The sequence below is a fragment of the Bombus pascuorum genome, chromosome 2 (assembly GCF_905332965.1).
Source record: "Bombus pascuorum chromosome 2, iyBomPasc1.1, whole genome shotgun sequence".
Taxonomy (NCBI): domain Eukaryota; kingdom Metazoa; phylum Arthropoda; class Insecta; order Hymenoptera; family Apidae; genus Bombus; species Bombus pascuorum.
This window is the reverse complement of record NC_083489.1, coordinates 2,241,765-2,260,880: the sequence shown is the minus strand read 5'-3', so window position 1 is coordinate 2,260,880 and position 19,116 is coordinate 2,241,765. Positions and strand designations below refer to the sequence as shown.

Below are 19,116 nucleotides of genomic sequence, written 5' to 3'. Positions count from 1 at the left end.
TTTCTTTCAAAAAGAAATATACAATGAGTGTGTAACATTGCCGTAGGTCATAGATAACGCACGTTTAGAAAAGTGAAAATTGAGAAATCACTTTCCATACTAACTTTTCGAAATATTTCTATCGTTCGTTCCAAGCAGAAAAATTGACGTGTGTCATACGTTTTAATAAGCAACCACGTGTCTGGAATTTCTACTGAAATTAATCATCGCATGAACGTTTAAGTGCGATAATCATTTCAAACATTTCGAAGTATATTAAACATTTTATTGTTAGATACAAATCTAACGAAATACGAACAATTATGAGCAGTTTACATCTTGGAGCTGGTAAGTACATACTTATGTTATACATACCGTGCATTTTTTAGATTTGTACGTCTTCTTTAGTAAAACATGAGTTAAAATGTCAATAGTTATTATTATATTTTTCTCCTTTAAATTTATAAATTTATATCACAATTAAAAGTTTTATTGCATATATATTTTATAGTAATTATAAATCAATAAAGTATAAAACAGAACTTTCAAATTCAATAAATATAATAGCTGCTTTTAAACATTTATGTAATTATATTTTGAAAATCTTTTTTAAAGGCAGTGATTATTTATATTCCATTATATTATTTTATAAAATGCAATTTTTATATCGTTACAAACAATTAAGACATTCTCATTCGTGGCTTCAATTGTATGAAATTATAATTTAATTTTATTTTGTACATAATTATATTGAATATAACTTATAGATTCTCAGAAACCAGCAGAAGTGAAAGGACAAGTTCGTTTGTATGGTATGAAATTTTGTCCTTTTACACATAGAATTCGATTAATACTTTCTTATAAAAACATTCCACATGATACTGTTAATATCAATATCAGGAATAAACCAAAATGGTACTTGGAAGTACGTATATATTCCATAATTTGTTACTTATGTAAAAATTATATTATTAACTTTGTTTAATATCCATCATATTTAATAATATTTTTAGATTCATCCAGAGGGTAAAGTTCCTGCACTTGTTGATACTGATGGTAAAGTAATCGTTGATTCATTAGTCATAGCAAATCATTTAGATGAAAAATATCCTGAGCCTTCTTTATACAATGAGAAAACAAAAACTCGTGACTTAGAACTGTTAGATCACTATTCCAAGGTAAGAAAGTTCACCTTACAAATTTTTCCTCTTAGTAAATGATGCTTTAGTAAATAATTATTTAGAATTTATAAAATGATTTTAACAAAATAGTCATTTACTTTACCAATGATTTGCCTTTCAGCTTGTTAGTATTTTCTCAAACTGCATTCATAATAACGATAGCAGGCCGCTTAAAGAAATTGTTGCTGAATTTTCATCTTTATTAGTAGAGTTTGAAGAGGAACTTAAAACTCGTGGAACTGTGTATTTTGGAGGTTTATAAATTAATTACAGATCACAAATAGTATGAAATGGAAAAATATTGATTCCATTTTTTGTTATTTTATTAGGAGCACAACCTGGTATGTTAGATATACTTATGTGGCCATGGGTTGAACGACGAAAATCTCTATCTCTCATTTATGGAGAACCTACAAATTTCAATGATGGAAATTTCTCTCATTTAGTAAGTTCAAACATACGTGAAAGAATAATCTTGTTTTTTAAAATGTAAACTAACTTTCTAAATTTATTTTAGATGAAATGGATGCAACAAATGAAGACACAGCCATTTGTACAAGAAAACGAATGTTCACATGAAAAATTTGCTCAGTTAGTCAAAGATTCGAAAACTGGAAATGTTGATTTCGATAAACTTTAAATCCTTCAATTATTATGATAATGTGAAATTATATTACTTTTGCAATTATGCAATAATAAGTATTTTAATTTTTATATATAATATGCACAATATATATAATATGTATATGTTGACACGTAATAATTTAGGTTTTGGAAATAATTATATCCAAGTTTATAAGGTATCATAGTAGTTATTTCATTAAATTTATCATGATTAATATCAAAATATATAGAGTAGTGTTTGTTTATAAATAGGAGCAATTACTACATAAATAAGTATGGAACTTTGAGCTTCGTAACTCATGCCTTCGACTATGACAATATACATTTATGAATCTGTTTAAAGTATCGATACTGCTTAGTCAAATGTGCTGTGAAAAACATGTGATAAATATCATAAATACACTGTTTTGACAAAGCAACTTAAATTTGTTGTCTATAATACTTTAAAATATAAAAATACTTTGAGATTCAAATGTGGATTTCAGTATATTCTTCATACTCTGTGTATGCAAGAAATATGTTATTATAAAGACAATATGTACAATATTGAGGTATTCAATATTATCATGTATTCACTTCAGCATTGCTAGTACTAGGGACGTCTCAGGAAGACTGAATTTCGTCTATATTTATGTGAGCAATAAATCGTAGCCTCATTTGCAAAGCAGGTCTTAGTCTTCGTATAATACATTCCACTTCGTTCTTCATCATATCCCCGACGAACATGTACTTTATATGATATCTGTTGTAGTTAATATTAAGGTTAATATATTGAGAATAAAAATAATAGAAATACTTTACCAGATAGTTATATCAAAATAAGTTGATGAAAAAACATACAGTAAATCACAAACTGGATCCATGTATTGTAGATGAGTTTGAACTCGATCGACTTGTTCAAGCATTTCATATAAACGAACTGTTAATTCTACGACACAATTCGGCCTTTCAGCATTAAATCTTGCTAAAGTAGGTCCAATTAAATGACACGCATATATCAACTGTTCTTCGCTATTTACAACTGGTTGAAGTTTCTCTTTAATAAATCTAAATAAAATTGGATTTTAGCAGGTTATATTATAATTACTAAAAATATATAGTATTCAAAATTTAAACTTACTGAGGCATAGTAGTTATTTGTCCAACACCGGCATGATGCCACACAGAATGTGCCAATGCCAGCATATAACTGAATTTATTTTCTAATAAACTATTGTGTGTGTTATTAAAATTAAATATTTGAAATGGAGTTAAATTACTATAATTCCAATTAGCTAGACCTGGACTGCTAATAGTTGCTACTAATCGGTCATGAAGGGCTGACCAATAACACTCTGGTAAAGCAGCCAATAACAAACCCACGCAATTTATCCATAAATGAATTTCATCTGACGGTATCACTGTGTACCTAATAAACTCGAAGTTAAAAAGTTGAAGAACTATTAAGTATATAATAATATCTCGTTGCATCTTACCCTTTCGCAACTACATCTAATAATGAATTGGCAACTATATTTGGAGCAACAGGGACAGCCATAAGTTCGACGCATGTAACATACAATGCATGTGCAGCAGGATTGGGAAATTCATTAAATCTCCAATCAGTAGCAGGAAAATGAGCTGTGCCTGACATTGCTGAAAATTTCGACAGGCGATTATAACTTAAAAAATACTATTTAATAAAATCACTTACTTTCCACAATTCTTCGTACTAAGCGGATATAATAATCTAATTCTGGCATCCATGTGACAACATCATCAGTAGATCGAGTCATGTACATTTGATAAGCTTCTGAGAGTGCCCATCCTGGGGCCCTAATTTCTTTTAAGGAACCTAAAACAGCTGCCACTAATCGTCGTTTTAAAGGTGGTCTGTCTCTTAATTTACGTTCATAATAATGTAAAGTATTATAAAGGTACGTAACAGGTCGATCTAAAAAAATGGAACAAAACGAATCAGACTAATTCAAATATAAGGATTGTATTATTATCGTTAATAGAGAAGTGTATACGAACCATGGAATTTATATAAACATCCTAAATGTTCTAGCAATGTTTCTAAACTTTTTGACACAGCTGGTATTTCCAAATACCTATGTACAACGATATCGAAAACAGGCAAAAATCGTAAGCATACATTTCCAAAATAAACAGGCAAACTTTGATATTGACTAGGTCCTCCGCTAGTTTGTTCCATAATACCTTCTGGAGCAAATTTCTCTGGGAATTTTCTATGAAATGCAAGATGTTTTTCATGCCAATTCGATTGTTTCCAATGCTCCGGAGAATTTTCTTTCACAAACTCTTGAGTTCTGTTTCTCAATTCAATAGCTTTTAATAACAATAGTTGAATTATAAAAAAGCAGACTTGCGCGTCACTGCCTTCATGAGTCCTCAGTACCAGACAAAGAATTAATCTATCAATAGTTACAATATTGTATTTCCATATCATATCGTTAACTGTATCTACACATTTATTTACATGTTGTCCACCCACGCTATTAGCAAATTCAAATACAAGATAATCACAGAATTTTCGAAGATGCGCCGACAAAGCTCGGGCTCCAATTCTTTCTAAGATCTTATACGCAATCGGACTAATTCGATCAGTTTCGAAAATGATTTTCCATAAAAGGCATAAAAATAGAGGTGGTGTACCAGGTACAGAAAAGTGTGCTATTATATCATTTTCATTACTCATAGAAGCCCAATTTCGATATTCTTCTTCCACCGCTTTCTTAATCTGTTGTTTGTTTTCTTTTGGTACGCTATTTTGCTGAAAAAATTCACTTAACACCGGAGGAAAACATTGAAGAGTGTGATTAGCCCACGAGTGTGGAGTATTTTGCATAATTGTGTTCAACAATTCCTTGCACCATGTTCCACTGTGACTATCTGATCCAGTTCCTGTAACGTGCATAGAACGTGCCAGCGTTAATACTAAAGCTCTATTCAACTCCTCAGATTCTGCTGACACAAGAGTTTTAGGTTCCGATAAAAATCTAGATAATTGTGGCTGCACTTCAGCTGATCCCAATCCAGTAATTAAACGAAGAGCAGTGCTTTCCACACATAGATGAAGTTGTGTTTGATTAGTTTGTGGCACAGCTGCAAGGCTATGTAAATGAGACAGAAGTTGCACTCTGTAATGCGGTTGTATATGATGCATCCTATAACTAAACATTTCCAAAAGAGTATATAATGTTCCCCATGCATGAGACTTGAAAACTGTTGGAAGCAACTGGCTGATGAAACCTTTGATGCCAAGACTTTCAATCTCAGTGTATACTAGTAATCTACTATAAGTTTCAACCAACGCCGGTGCCAATGCCATATTGCTTTTAGATTGTGCCGATTTGATAACGTGAGTAACGATGCTATGTATTAGGCTCATTTTAGAGTGGACAGTCAATGAATCCAAAATTGACATCGATAATGGCGTCGTTGGTCCACTTGCGAGGGCTGCGTTATTTTGTAACGTCTGCATCGGCTGCTGTTGCTGACCTTTTTGTGTACCAAGTATATTATCTACTAAAGCTGCCATTGGTCTACCAAAATACTCTTGATTTGTAGAATATGCATTACATAGCAAAGCAATGCGGTAATCAGATCCCATACAGAGAGAAGTGTTAGGCATAACTAAATGTTGTAAAAATTCATGGTGAAGTTTTAAAGTGTGTGGTATTGGTCTGTGAATATTGGAATGTTCTGACTGAGCTTTTTTTAGCAAATGTATCCATATACACGTAATAGCCATTTGATGTGTGCATAATGCTTGAGTATAATCTGGTACCGGTAACGGTTCCTTTTCTGGATATAGAAGGTCGTATAGTTTTAATACTGGTAAAAAGTTTGACAGTGGGTTTCTCTGAATACTTCCAGAAATGAATTGCAGTAAGACCCACATTAAGTGATCTCTCCCTTTCCTTAAGTCTCTTCCTGCTAATTTATCGTGTATCGCCATTACGATACTCGGGAAACAAGCGTACGAAAAAAGTACGAAGTATATAAGCTGTGATGAGAGATGCAACCATACATAATGATTGGCAACAGTTCCGTCAGTTCCTTCTGCCGGTAACGTTTCATTTTCTGCACGTTCCATAGCAAGAATTACAAGTTCTACCAATTGCTCTTCCAAAGCTATACATCGTTGTTTCTGCTGTAATAGAAACAATATAAAATTATTATATATTTATATTACCATATTACTATTATTTTATTATTATAAACACACCTGTTTTTGTAACCCAAGCATCGAACACACCATATCCCTACTATAAGGTTGTTCTAATACATATCTTAGTAATTCAGTTTGTGGTTTGAGTAAATCCTCATCATAAGGCAAATTTCCTTTTAATGAAAATTTTAATGTTGTGGTATCAAGTACCCAAGGATTGATTAAATCAGCATATCCAGTATGTTCCACTACTGGTAACATTTTTGAATGTCCAACTATAGATACCATTTGTGCAGTATTACGAAAACTTTCAACAAAGTTTGAAAGTAATTTTGCTAATTTCTAAAAAAAAAAAAAAAAAAACAGATTATATTAGATGTTATTAAATTTAACGAAGTATGATAAGTTTTATCTTTGAACAAAGTAACATACCCAATGTGGCCAATTTTTACCATCAGGATAAGCCTTTTGAATTTCAGTTACAATAAAATATCCTGGTAACAAACAAGCATTTCTATCAAAAATGTATTCAATTACGTTTTCTAAAGCTTTCAATTGAGGCTGAATAGAAGCATCTAATCTCGATGGAATCGTTTGTGCTTTTTCTTTGCATCCCTATAAGCATATAATCAGCATTCATTAATCTAAACTTGTAACACTTTGAAATTAATTTTGCTGACTCTTACCTTCATTATTTCTCTGACACCCTTGTAATCAACTCCTCCAATAATGTGTCGAATAAGAACAAAACATTCAACCCAAAAATCTTCTAACTGATATTGAAGTTTATCACAATTTAATATACATTCACACACAAGTCTGAAATTATATATATATTTTACACATAATATTTGATAAATGATACCTTATTTTCAAATTGACCTACCTTGCTGGCAAAACACTAGATGCAACTAAGTTTTCAAGCAGTGACAATAATAATTGCAATCTCCTATGATTAGTCATTGCTGCTGCCATAGATAAAAATTGTCTTACTGCATTCTCTTGCTGTTCTTTGGATAAATTTGACATAGCAGACGATAATTCTGTTTGCCATGTTGTTATTTTCTCGCTTTCACTGTTTGGGTGATGCACCAGAACACAACTAAAAGCTTCTTCTATAGCTTCCACTTTCTATAATAGTTTTATAAAGTGATAAAAATAATTATTATTGAAATAAAAATATAATTTTAGATTACAACAAAACTGAGAGGAAAAAATATAGAAATAATATGACTATTATTTTCATTAATACCATCTTTGATAAAAAACTATTTAGAAACAAGTGTGTAAATATCTATATTAAATAGATGTTTATTTAATCTGAAATAATTTTAATTATATAGCTGCAAAAAATTGAATCTTAACCTTAATCTGTATTTTTCAATTATTATAAAACAACAATAATAAATAATAAGACAGATAAACAATATAAGATAGATAGATAATTTTCATTAGTTAATGTACACATAATGTATACTTACTAAAATATCATTAACAATGGTAGTGATTTGAATTTCACTCGTCATTTTTTGGTTAAAAAATCTAATGCACAATGGAATAAAATCTATAAGTCACCGTATAATAATTTATGTTTCATTTAGTTTTTTCATTATCTTTTTTCAATATTCACAGTCAACGTCCAATAACTGATTTGTAAGCACAATTCATATTCTTTTTACGTTTGCAAAACCTAAACTTGCATTTGAATGAAAAAGTATGATCAGTATCGGTAATATGCACTTGTGGCATGCACTGTCTTGTACGCACATAGAGCTTATACTAACGGTAAATATGTTGTATGTATAGATATACGAGCCTGTGATTAGGAATATACAATACGGTCGTATACAGGTCTGGAAACTCCTATGGAGAGATAAGGCTTAATGACCGAACGATGTCGGTCAATCTGTCCGTAGCAAGATAACTGGATTTATTTGCAAGGATTCGTTGCACAACGCGATCTTGTGTCTGCAACCTGTAATACTTCTGTATTATGGCGGTAAATTCAAGCATATACGCTCGATTGGTAAACGGGCTGTAGCGTAGCTGCGGCTACCTGGCAAAGAATCTCGCGCAAAAATAAAAGTCGGTTTGAAGCGATGCTTTTTTTTTAATAGAAGCTTTACTTTAAACATTACGTAGTACGCAAGTGTTGCAACAATACAATATAATTATGATTACAATGCATATTATTATAATCATAGTTATTTGATAATAATGTACTTCAATCCAATATACAATGATCATGTATTGTGCCGAACTGTAGCCCAAATAAAAGTTAATATTATAAAAAAACTATTTTTATAGCGAAGAACGAGAATCTTCGTGGAAAATGGGCAGTATTGATTAGATAGGACGTTAGGGATCGGGTTAGGGAATATATGAAAAATATTTTGAAGAACATTAAATAGTATAGTATAAAGTTATAAAATATTTTAATGAATCAAAAAAAAAAAATTAAAAACAAATTTATTTTTCGTTATGATCCTCCAATAGATGCGTCTAATACATGTATGTACATACTATAAGAGTATTAAAAATACATTTGATTTGGAAATTATGCTTTTTCATTAAAAATAATAGTATTCATTAATGAATCACATAATTAATGTCTATTTAAACAACCTTTTTTTCTGTACCAGATGAAATATTGTACATGTATTTATTTTAAATAAATTGTGAAAAATGATGAAAAGTAGTTTAGGTTACCTTATATTCTTCAGCTTTATTGTACGCAGTTATTGTCTTTAGCACAAGATGGCGATAAATGCAAAATCCTAACAAATAAATCGTGGCTCTATAGTAGCGCCATGGTTTGTTAAGTACAACTTTCAGCATTAAGAGCTTTACCCCCACTACGAAAGTTTTTAAATCTGTATGTATGACTGTGCGTTAGACAGATTATAGCACGAAAATTCTCAAGATTTACTTTGACTTCGCTGTTGTTCCGTGGGCTGCATTTCTCCAGTTTTCAGCTCAGTTAACCTGGCGTCCCTGACAAGTTTGCAACGGTACAAGCGAATCGTTTCATTGTATAGGCCTTGGATATTTAGAAAATCTGTCCAATATGGCAGAGGACTTACGCCTCCATTTCTGTAGATTATGCGTATTCATTCTATCGTAATCCTGCGTCCGCGATTTACCGCAGGAATTGAATATTCCTTGCTTGAAATTTGCCAGGGAATCGGGAACCATCTGGTAGAAACAACTATTTACACGCAAGATATACACTTGCATACACGTTTTCGTAAAAGCAGAAGTAAAAAGGTTCATTTCGCAGATGCGGTTCTAGCGAGAAAGAGCGTTCCGATTGGACGATCTCAGCGCCTCTCCACGGAATTAAAGTAAATTTTCATATGAAAAGAAAGAGACTTCTTCTCTGGTTTTCACCGTGGTGTTGTAAAGAAAAATTCACAAGGATATAAAGATATAGTGCGTGAGCGAGCTGAAAAGGCGATATAGGAATAGGAAGAGAATGCTGTATAGAGATCTATTCGTGCATATTCGCTGCATATTCGTATAGTAAATATGTAAGTACAACACCGATCAACAAGCGGCGTTAGACATATACCTCATTAGAAAAGGATGGAAAGCGCCTCTATGCAGCGTTCTATTCCTATTCCTATATTGCATCCACGGTAACATATGACTCGCGTACATTATCTTTATATTTTTATGGAAGAATCTGTGAAAAAGGAAATAAAAATATTGAGCAGTCATGAATATATTTTTCTCCGTACTAAACCGATAAAGTAGATTGTAAATGACGCGAATTCTTACTGCCGTGTACCGCCACAGCGGCGAACATTTCATTCAAATCTTTGATTGTTAGTGTTTATGACAATCTATGAAAAACGCTTTCTAATAAGATTTTTATGTTAAAAGATTCGTTGCAAATATTTTCTATATTTGGGATAGACCTAATTACCGAAGGAAAGAAAGAAATCAATCGTATCTCCGACTGCGATAATTATATAACCTACATATACAATTGGAAGATTGAAGCAAAGTATGTTCTCTGTAAAGTCTAATGTGAAATCGACGTTGCTTTGTGGACCAGCAGAGTCGAGTCGATCTTTTATGTTTGAGGTAAATGAATCAAAGAATATAAACATCGTAATATTTTGTACATACAAACGTAGTTTAGTAATTTGAAATAAATAGTGGAATTAGGATTGCACTGTGATAGAGAAATTTACGCGAACTGGACACAATATAGAGTAAGATTTCTTAATTTCTTTTTCCAAACAGATCAAAATTTAAATAGATTAGAGATACTTAATGAGTTATTAAAAAATATAAACAATAATTGTTCAAACGTTTACATGAAACAATTTATAATTGTAAAAATGTATTTCGAACTCAAATATTCGTGTCGATACGATATCGATGTACAATTGTGCTTTGTTACTGATCGCAAGGAAGAATCAAATATGACCAATTAGCAAGGCAAGGTTTAGAACAGATATTTTTCTTTGGCGTGAAATTATATACGTATTTATATGTAGCAAAGAATTCGGATTACATCGAATATGACTCGATATCTGAAATTTCTTAAAGATCTGATAACTCTTGAATTTCAAACCTTCGCAGATTTTTAGCCTTTAAAATTTCTATAAGTCATGAATATTTAAAAAATCTAGATAGATTTCAAAATCTTAAAAGTTTAATGGTAATTCCTTGTTCTCCTGATATGTTGTTTTGTCCTTCGTATCTTAAAATAAAGAAATCTATCAATTTATCTTTAATATCTTACATATTTAATACCTATCAAGGTTTCAAAACTGAAATATATCAGCGATTTCAAAATTTATCAAAATTTCAAAAACTCAAAACCTATCAAGAGTTTCAATGCATCGAAGATAAAGTAACATACATGTATAATTTCTTATAATATTATAAATATTTCAACTTCTTCAAATTTCATAGAACTGTAGAATCAACATGCGAGAAATAGCGACAAAAAAATATTAAACGAGTCCTTGGAATTCCCTTGCGTAGCCCGAAAGTTAATAAACAGAATTTGATAACATACTTTAAAAAATTACAAATGTGAAACGTTGACCCGTAATGAGATAAGTCTTTCTAAGTATCGAAGCACGTTTGAAATATTTCCTCCACCTCACGAAGACGTACAAGGAGAGTGGTGGGGATATTAATGGTCAGTTAGCAATGCAGGGTTTCCGTCAGTTAGCAAGGCAGTGCTGTATACAATATACAACGTCTACAACATATGAAAACATACAGAAACATGATGAGATTGATACGTTGTTTCCAAATCTCAAAAGCATTCTAAATATTAGCATTAAAAGTCAACATTATTGCACGGTCGGTGCTGGTTATGGAACTGTTTTGTTAAAAATGGTATGGACATTTCCGGAATCGAGTTTTCCTTCGTAGGTAGCAATTTACTGGGCCGAAGAAGGACGCCGCGTCGTTTACATTACAACAACTCCGTTGGAGAGACTGCCGGCAGCCTGTCACGATAGAAGTAATCCAGCACCCGCGGCTTTCAAGCTGATGAGATTTATGTAAGCGGAACACTTTTCTTGCGGCGCTTCTGCACGTGCATCGGCCTTCGGGATTCGTTTCTAAAAAGAGCGCCAGATTTATATCCATTTAACTAAACTAAATCGCTTATTTTGAAATCGTTTGTTTCACTTGAATTTTGAATCTCGAATGTCGGTTAATATATTGCGGAATTACTCACTTCGTTCTAAGACGCAGAAGAATTTATTAGTTCTTTTTGATCTTCCGAGAAGAAAGATCGTGTTGTTTTTCCAAAACTCGTTCATGGTCGTTTTGAGTCATATAGTAGCTATAAGACTTTTTTTTTTATTACAGAGAACCTTCGTGTATATGTTACGTGTATTGTATAAAACATTTAGAAATTGCATTTCGTCTTTGTCTTAGTGAGGCGTAATTGTCCTGAATATACTGGTTAAATTTGAAATCAATCTGAGAATGTAAACAAAAATTACAAGACATTTGCTGTAAATATATATTTAGTAAAAAATTAGAATACAGCACGAAGAGTCACCTTAAGCATATAATAAATGTTAAAGATGGTTCTTTCACTGAATATTAAGACTTATTAATGTAACGAATAATTGGTTGCTTAATATACTTCTATAACCTCTGTGAAATATATATTTACACTAAATATTTTGTAATTACTATATATATTTTTAGATTTATTTCAAACTTTACGAATATAACCATTCGTATCTCGTGATAATGCTAACGGAATCTCGAAATGTTTCGTATAACACAGACAATATAAAAAATTTCTATAAGCATTCAAGTACTTTCGTGAGCTACTGTATGTTAACTGATGGAATCATAGTGGAGGATCGCAGCGTTACGCCATAGAATAATAATATGTAGAACGGTTACGAATTCGAGAAGTTTGTTCAACGTACCGGAAGCGATAGATCAAGGAACATTAGTTACTTTACACGTCACACGCGACAGGTATTGACATTCTACGTGCATAAACATATGCGTTGTTTAGAAGCGATCGTATTTTCAGAAGAGGCTGCGTTAACTGCACATAGATCACGCCAGAGAGGTTACTCATTCTCGGCTGCTTTATGTAGCAAACTACAATGAAATACGCAGTATAGTACCGCACAAAGAACTTTGATTCATCGTTGAATAAATTTGCTTGAACCGATCGTTACAATTTGCAAATATAGCGTGGTATAAATGTAACAATACATAAATCAAACGCTTCATAAAGAATTGAAAAAAGGACTATTTTCACGTTTGTACGTACATATACGCATGAAACTTATACCTTCTTTATCGTTAATCGTTCGAAATTATCTTCGATGTTAACGTTTTATTAGTTATTTAACGAACGATACGAATGAAATTATGTTTCAAAACTCTATTCTTGGCCGATTTTTCCTCGAAAAAATGACGCTTCTTTACAAATAAGAAATTCGAGAGAAAATTCTTAATTATACTTCGGTCAATCATATCGTATATACGTATCCACACGGAGAATTAATACGAACAACAAGCTGGAGATCAAACGTGCGAAAAATGATCGATATCGCTTTCATTTTTTTCCAAGTCAATTTTAACTACGCGAACGCTTACGAAGCTAATCCTTCGCGGATAAAACGAGGCAGTTTCGAAACGTTTATTCTTTCGGTTAGATAAACAGCGGAGTCCGCAATTTTTATACGCGATTCATCGTAGCGCCAGAAGCAAGAGTAAAATAAACGGTCGAACCGGGGTCGTCGCAAATCAGCTGCTTCCTTCTTCTACGGTTTATTTTTCAAAGTTGAGATTTTATCTGTCCACGCTTGAGGATTCGTCGAACCGTGCCTTCTGGCGAAAGAGGAAAATTCTCTTCTCTAACTGCGTCTGTTCACTTTACTTTGTTTTTTTTACATATGTAGGTTCCAGTTCATTTCTCTAATTATCTCGCTTCTTAGTTCTACCGTGTATGTATACATGAGACGCATATCTATATATAGTATGGTTTCTAAGAATACAGAAACGTTGGTCGAAATGCGACAGCAATATCTATACGAATTTTAATCTAGTTCAGGCTTTTATTCAAATTTTAGAATCAATTTAATCAAATTAATAGTAAGCAACGACGCTTACTGCGTTCTCGTTGAATCAAGAAATTATATATTTAAGTACCTATTCAATATACATATATACATTTACTATTTAAATATCACTATTTGTGTTGATGTTAGAGTTAGAAATCTTTCTATTAATTTAGATTCTATAATTTTGAAGAAGTAAAACAATTTTATAATTTAAAAGAAACTCTTAAATCTACTTCTACTTAAATTAACCTCTTAAATCTACTATTTGTAATTAAACAATTAACGAATCTGTAGATGAAAAAGAACGTTAAATCAAAACAAAAATTTCCAAGATTCTATACGAGGTCGAGTTACAAACAACGGTTTTGTTATTGCATACGGGTTTTTAGAAGTCAATCCAATGAGGTTATGATATTCCATTATATATAATTGTGCGAATGCTAGAGAATAGAATCATTGGAGTTAGAAAAATTCGATATTTTAGCGTAATAATTCGTATCAACTAATGATGGATCGCTGATAACGTAATTTATATTTAGATTCGTTTATTTAATTATAAATAAAATTTAAATTTGGACAGAGATATGATTCGCTATAGATCTATTCGAGTACTGTTATGTAATTTTGATTCACTCTTGGTTGGACTGCGCGGATTTAGACATTGTATTGAATTTAGAAGAACTGACTGATTATATATTAGATTTACAAACGCTATAACGCTTTCACTTTTGGAAACGAAGTTTATTGATTTTGAAACAGGTTTACACGAAGGCAATAAATGAAACGCTATTTTACGTTTATTACGGCATCCATTTACTTAAGCTATATTGCTCGCGGGATCCTCGCGCCGTTTGTTTATTTTGCGGTTACCAATCATTCTCGATGCCGAATTTTTTTAATAAATTATTATATTCAGGTGGTCTTGGTAATCAGTTAAACGTTTCAGATTTTCTTTCCAGATATATATCTATCATTTATGTTACAAGTTACGAGATACAAAAGGACGCATTACTGTCTCTTAAATTTGAAGAAAAAAGCTTTAAAATAATATTCTCTAGATATAATTTCTTACTCAAAGAATACATACAATAGCGTAAGGAAAAATGTGGTTTATACATATACACACGCATGTATATAAAATGAATTAAATATACTACGACATGCAGTGGTCACAAATAACATGTATAAAAATATATTCATAAAATATAGCATTTTGATTAAGATAGCGTAATATAATAGTATCATTTTAATACTATAATTGTAATACTATCATTTTATTGCTATTATAACGGTATAATAATAGTATAATACGTTGTAGAATTCATGTGATTAACTCAAGGCACAAAACTTACTGATAGATGTTCACTGCTTAAATTGATAATAATTATAACGAAATACAGTAGCACGATAATAAATTATTATTACAACAACATAATAACGATATTACGTATCTTAAGAAGGTACGGTAAATACGATTTGGTAAGATAATGTAAGAAAATGTAATGTAAGTGGATCACATCTGCTTTGAACGAACTGCGATCATTCTGTAATAAGGTTGCATTACGCGCGCGTAGTGCAACAGTGAATCCGCTTTCGATTATGAAATCGAACGCAAAACGATCACGAAGAAATCAATACCCTAGGTACTTGGAGAACTATGAGGCTCTCGCAAAGCTGCTCGTCCAGCTACACACCTTCGCCACTTTGCCTTCTGTGCTCTTGATCGACGACTTCGACGCCTATACCAGTAGCTATAAAGAAAGCGAGGTGTTGCAAGATGTACACACTGCCAGAACGTGTTCTTTGATTCTCAACACGATGAATTCTTGCGCGCAAATCCTGAAAACCAACGTAAGTAACGATATACCGTTTGCTGGCTAGAAGTATTAAGACATCTACTAATTACTTTTACTGGAAATTTTACCGAGGATTACGCTTGCTGGAAGCTTTATCGGAATTTCCCTTTTTTTTTCTCTTTTTGTAAATTGTGTAAAAATGTAATTAGATTTTTCTGGAAATTTTATTGAAAATTACATCTGTTAAAAATTGCAGTATAAAACGCATATGATGCGAGTGAGATAACAGATTTGTAATAGAATAACTAGGAACTAGAAACACTGAAATGCATTTAATACTTATGGTTGTGTAACTCGATGAAACAAATATTTGGGAAACAAACTATACCGGAAATGAGAGAAGAAATTGTTAAGAAAGAATAAAGAAACATTTGTCTGCGTTTGCTTCAGGTACATGTGTGCGCCTGGTCCTCCTCCGCGTTGCAAAACATTAGCCTGTACACGATATACTTCACCAACATTTGGAGTATAACAGACGAAAAGGAGACTAATACAATATCGCTGCAAAAATACATCCAGGAAGCTTCCACTGAAAAGTGTCCAACCTATAAATATTGTAAACTCGAAGATGGAACGAGAGTGTTGAAAGAAGTTCTGTACGAAGCTACGATGGAAGAATTTTAGAAATTAATTTTGGGATTACTGTCAATTAATTTTAAGAATATTAAGAATACCGAGCAGAATACGTATTTAAACAGAGTATTTAATAATATAGTAGGATTTTGATTGGTCTGATACGTTGAAACGATAAATTGTATTTCTGTATTATTTGATTCGCATTTGATATTTTACTTACATTCCACAACATTACATTACGAAAACTTTATTTAAATAATTAATAGTTGATTTACAATTTATTTATTTATTAGTCAGACAATCGATATTTCTACGTAACATAATTTCAACTTTTCTAATCATGTATATTTCATGAAATATATTCACTGTAATTTAAAAAGTATTATATGCTATAACAGTAAAACGATACTCCACAAATATTCAGCGATACTCCCTACAAGCGAAATGTTGCAAGAAAGCAACGAAGTCGATAGTTAACGCACCAAGCTCCGTTCGCGCGACACTCTAAAAATCTAACACCGTCCTTGAAATGCGTTGAAGCTCCAAGACCGCTTGCAGGCAACGCAGCGGCTCGTTTCATTTCTGTATACCTACGGCAAATTAGACTCGAAGAGGTTCAACGGAGAATTACATTTGCATAGAAGACGCACAGTGCTATAACCAGCGTCACTCTGCTTCACCTTAAAACCTGTCTATTAAACTACCTTCCATATTCACGTTTTTACATTATAATAGATACGCTGTCGTCCATAAGTACATATTAGAACACTTTCAAATTAATTCAAAAGTATAAAATATAATTTTATATATATATAATTGGTAGATGTTGATGTAATCGATAGTTAATATTTAATTAATATAATTAAAAGAGCAATAATCGAAAGCATATAAAAATCGATCCTGTGGAAATACTTGATTTAGGTGCGTCTGTTCAACGTTGAAATGTTACAGCGATTGAAATATGTTTCCAATCGCGTTCTAAGAGTTTATGTAGGTTTTATACGGTGTCAGTTATCTATTACACAAATTGATGCGAAGTCACAGCGATGCTGATATGTTAATTTCTTTATTGGTTTAAATTTACCAAAGTATTTGATGACATAGAATCAACACGTTCTTCGATCGTCATTTTGGAAATGTAATAGAAATATCAATTTCTTCGGATCGTACCAGCGTGTAGAAATACTTATTGGCGATAGTGTACACTGTAATAATTTTCTCAACGCTGTCATGGATACGAGAAAATGTAAAAACGAAAGAAGAATTAACAGAGTCTAATTATAAACTGACGAACGACTTTTTTATCGTCGTTGTTCTTCAAGGCATAGAAACGCTACAACAAACGACGGTAACACGGTGAAAAGGACAAGTGCAGGGGGGGGGGTTGGATGTTGGCGTCCTATTGTCTGGTTCTTCTGCTCGATCAGGTCGAGAGCCCTTCTCGGGAAGAGCCCCCATATAGACTGAACCGACCACTTGTTCCGATCGGTCCGAAACAATCTGAAACTGACAGGACTATGGACCAGCCGTGGGCTTCTCGCAGCGAGGTAATAAATGGAAACTTGGAGGTACCGTAAAGTCACCGTGAACGGGAAAATGTTACAAGAAAGACGCATTTTTTCTTCCAGCTGACGATACACGGATAAGGAGATAGACTAGACAATTTATCATAACTAAGATCGTAACTAACTATATCTATAATTAATTACGATCGTGGTGCGGTCTTGGAATTTTGTATGCCTCGATGAGATACGTATTAGTAATGATTCTTTCATGATTTTCAGATCAAATTTAAGAAAAGCTTTGCAGCAATAAGAAGACAAGAGCGATCCGCATCTTAATTGATCTTTTGTTGATCTACTCGAATTATTGGAAAATGGAGCTGCCTCCTTGTTACAGCAGCCACTTTAATTTTCTAATAAAAAATACGATTTCGTCGAAAGTGACCGAAAGAATCCGGTAGGTTAATCAATTACAGATTGATCGGACACGAAGATATATACGCATGTGCGTGGAAAGAAAGAGAAAGAAAGAGAGCGAAGGAGACGAGGAGAAGGATAATTACGGAGCAGAAAATTGCAGGGTGACTTATACTAGCAGAAGTTTACACGTCGCGAATGAACCGGCTCTTGGTGGGTTCAGGATCAGCGAGACAACGGTAAACCACCGTCGTTGGTCTGTTGTCGTGATGAGGAGCAAGAAAGAGACAAAAGAGACGGCAGAGAAGGGACGAGTAACGAGAAGAAAGAGGGAGAGGAAGAAAGATGGGAAAAAGGGAGGGAGAAAAAGCGAGAGGGAAGATCGCATACCTGAGTGAACAGGTGTGCCGGAGTGGACGACGAGTGAGTTGCTGTCCAGCCGACGGCGGCTTGGCCAACGAGCAGCCTGTTAAGTCCCTTCGTGCACGAAGAGCAGGGACGCAATCGCTTCGCCGATTTTAGAATTCGCGACCGATTGGAATTCCACCGAGGAAAGTAAAATCCGTCTGAAATCGCTTGGGACTGTTTTAACAACCGGCTATTGCTTTAAATCGAACGTCTCCCGTCAGAGATCCTAAAGTCCTGCAAATGCGCAAGATTAATGTCATTCGTTCTTAACGTTAACGATAATTAAGTTTTGAGATTTTTTAGGATCGTTCTTAAATCTACATGTACAAGAATTCGTTGTAAAGTAATGGAAATGTCTTATTGTAAACGACATATTTTAAATCCGAGTACACAGATCTTATCGAGAAGTTTTCATTTGTTAAAGAAAGTTAAGTCCGAGAGGCTCGTAAAGATTTATAGTTATTGTCCTCGATTATTCATATTCGAAATTGACAGTGAGTCGTGTCTAAAAAGTCCGAGTGATTTATTTGAACTACGAGTGACAAGCAATATCCGAAGAGCAGATTGTAAATGTAGAATGACTTTTGTCTCCCTGGTTACCTCAGACACGGCGGTATAATTGCACTCACGATCCTCGCCACTTTCTCCGCTGGACCGAGCGCATTCAAATACCAACAGCTACTTTAAATGCATCCACGGACTCAGTGACTAACTGCATCTTTTTTTTTTTTTCTTCTGCCGATGTCTCAAACTAAACTTGCTTCTGTCTATGAATATTTATGATCTTTCCTAATAACAAACTCTACTTCATTATCATAATTT

At 33.0% G+C, this 19,116-nt stretch overlaps 3 protein-coding genes and 1 long non-coding RNA gene across 6 annotated transcripts; 2 read left to right on the top strand and 2 right to left on the bottom strand.

Annotated features, from left to right (window-relative positions):
• The first annotated feature begins 3 nt into the window (after positions 1 to 3).
• Positions 4 to 2,209, top strand: LOC132916481 (pyrimidodiazepine synthase-like). The gene is made up of 6 exons (XM_060976537.1): positions 4 to 327; positions 747 to 904; positions 993 to 1,157; positions 1,282 to 1,414; positions 1,490 to 1,605; positions 1,678 to 2,209. Exons 1-6 carry the CDS (start codon positions 303 to 305, stop codon positions 1,798 to 1,800), a joined length of 720 nt encoding a protein of 239 aa, XP_060832520.1. The 5' UTR covers positions 4 to 302; the 3' UTR covers positions 1,801 to 2,209.
• Positions 1,953 to 7,828, bottom strand: LOC132916477 (mediator of RNA polymerase II transcription subunit 23). The gene is made up of 11 exons (XM_060976528.1): positions 7,443 to 7,828; positions 6,848 to 7,092; positions 6,648 to 6,780; positions 6,394 to 6,576; positions 6,019 to 6,303; positions 3,801 to 5,943; positions 3,478 to 3,717; positions 3,260 to 3,419; positions 2,905 to 3,192; positions 2,625 to 2,831; positions 1,953 to 2,526 (listed from the first exon to the last, which is right to left on the bottom strand). The coding sequence occupies exons 1-11, from the start codon at positions 7,485 to 7,487 to the stop codon at positions 2,388 to 2,390; spliced, it is 4,068 nt and encodes a 1,355-aa protein (XP_060832511.1). The 5' UTR covers positions 7,488 to 7,828; the 3' UTR covers positions 1,953 to 2,387.
• Positions 7,829 to 9,308: 1,480 nt separating this feature from the next.
• On the top strand, positions 9,309 to 16,128 carry LOC132916480 (uncharacterized). 3 transcript variants are annotated; one of them, XM_060976536.1, is made up of 5 exons: positions 9,309 to 9,393; positions 9,847 to 10,050; positions 11,362 to 11,492; positions 15,179 to 15,386; positions 15,782 to 16,127. In XM_060976536.1, the coding sequence occupies exons 2-5, from the start codon at positions 9,973 to 9,975 to the stop codon at positions 16,013 to 16,015; spliced, it is 651 nt and encodes a 216-aa protein (XP_060832519.1). In that variant the 5' UTR covers positions 9,309 to 9,393; positions 9,847 to 9,972; the 3' UTR covers positions 16,016 to 16,127. The 3 variants fall into 3 exon arrangements, with proteins under 3 accessions (XP_060832519.1, XP_060832518.1, XP_060832517.1); XM_060976535.1 differs by having other exon boundaries at positions 9,327 to 9,491; XM_060976534.1 differs by lacking the exons at positions 9,309 to 9,393; positions 9,847 to 10,050 and adding an exon at positions 10,927 to 11,289 and having other exon boundaries at positions 15,782 to 16,128.
• LOC132916482 (uncharacterized) lies at positions 11,418 to 12,532 on the bottom strand. The gene is made up of 3 exons (XR_009660104.1): positions 12,002 to 12,532; positions 11,672 to 11,919; positions 11,418 to 11,552 (listed from the first exon to the last, which is right to left on the bottom strand). It is a non-coding gene; the product is annotated as an uncharacterized LOC132916482 (long non-coding RNA).
• Positions 16,129 to 19,116: the final 2,988 nt, after the last annotated feature.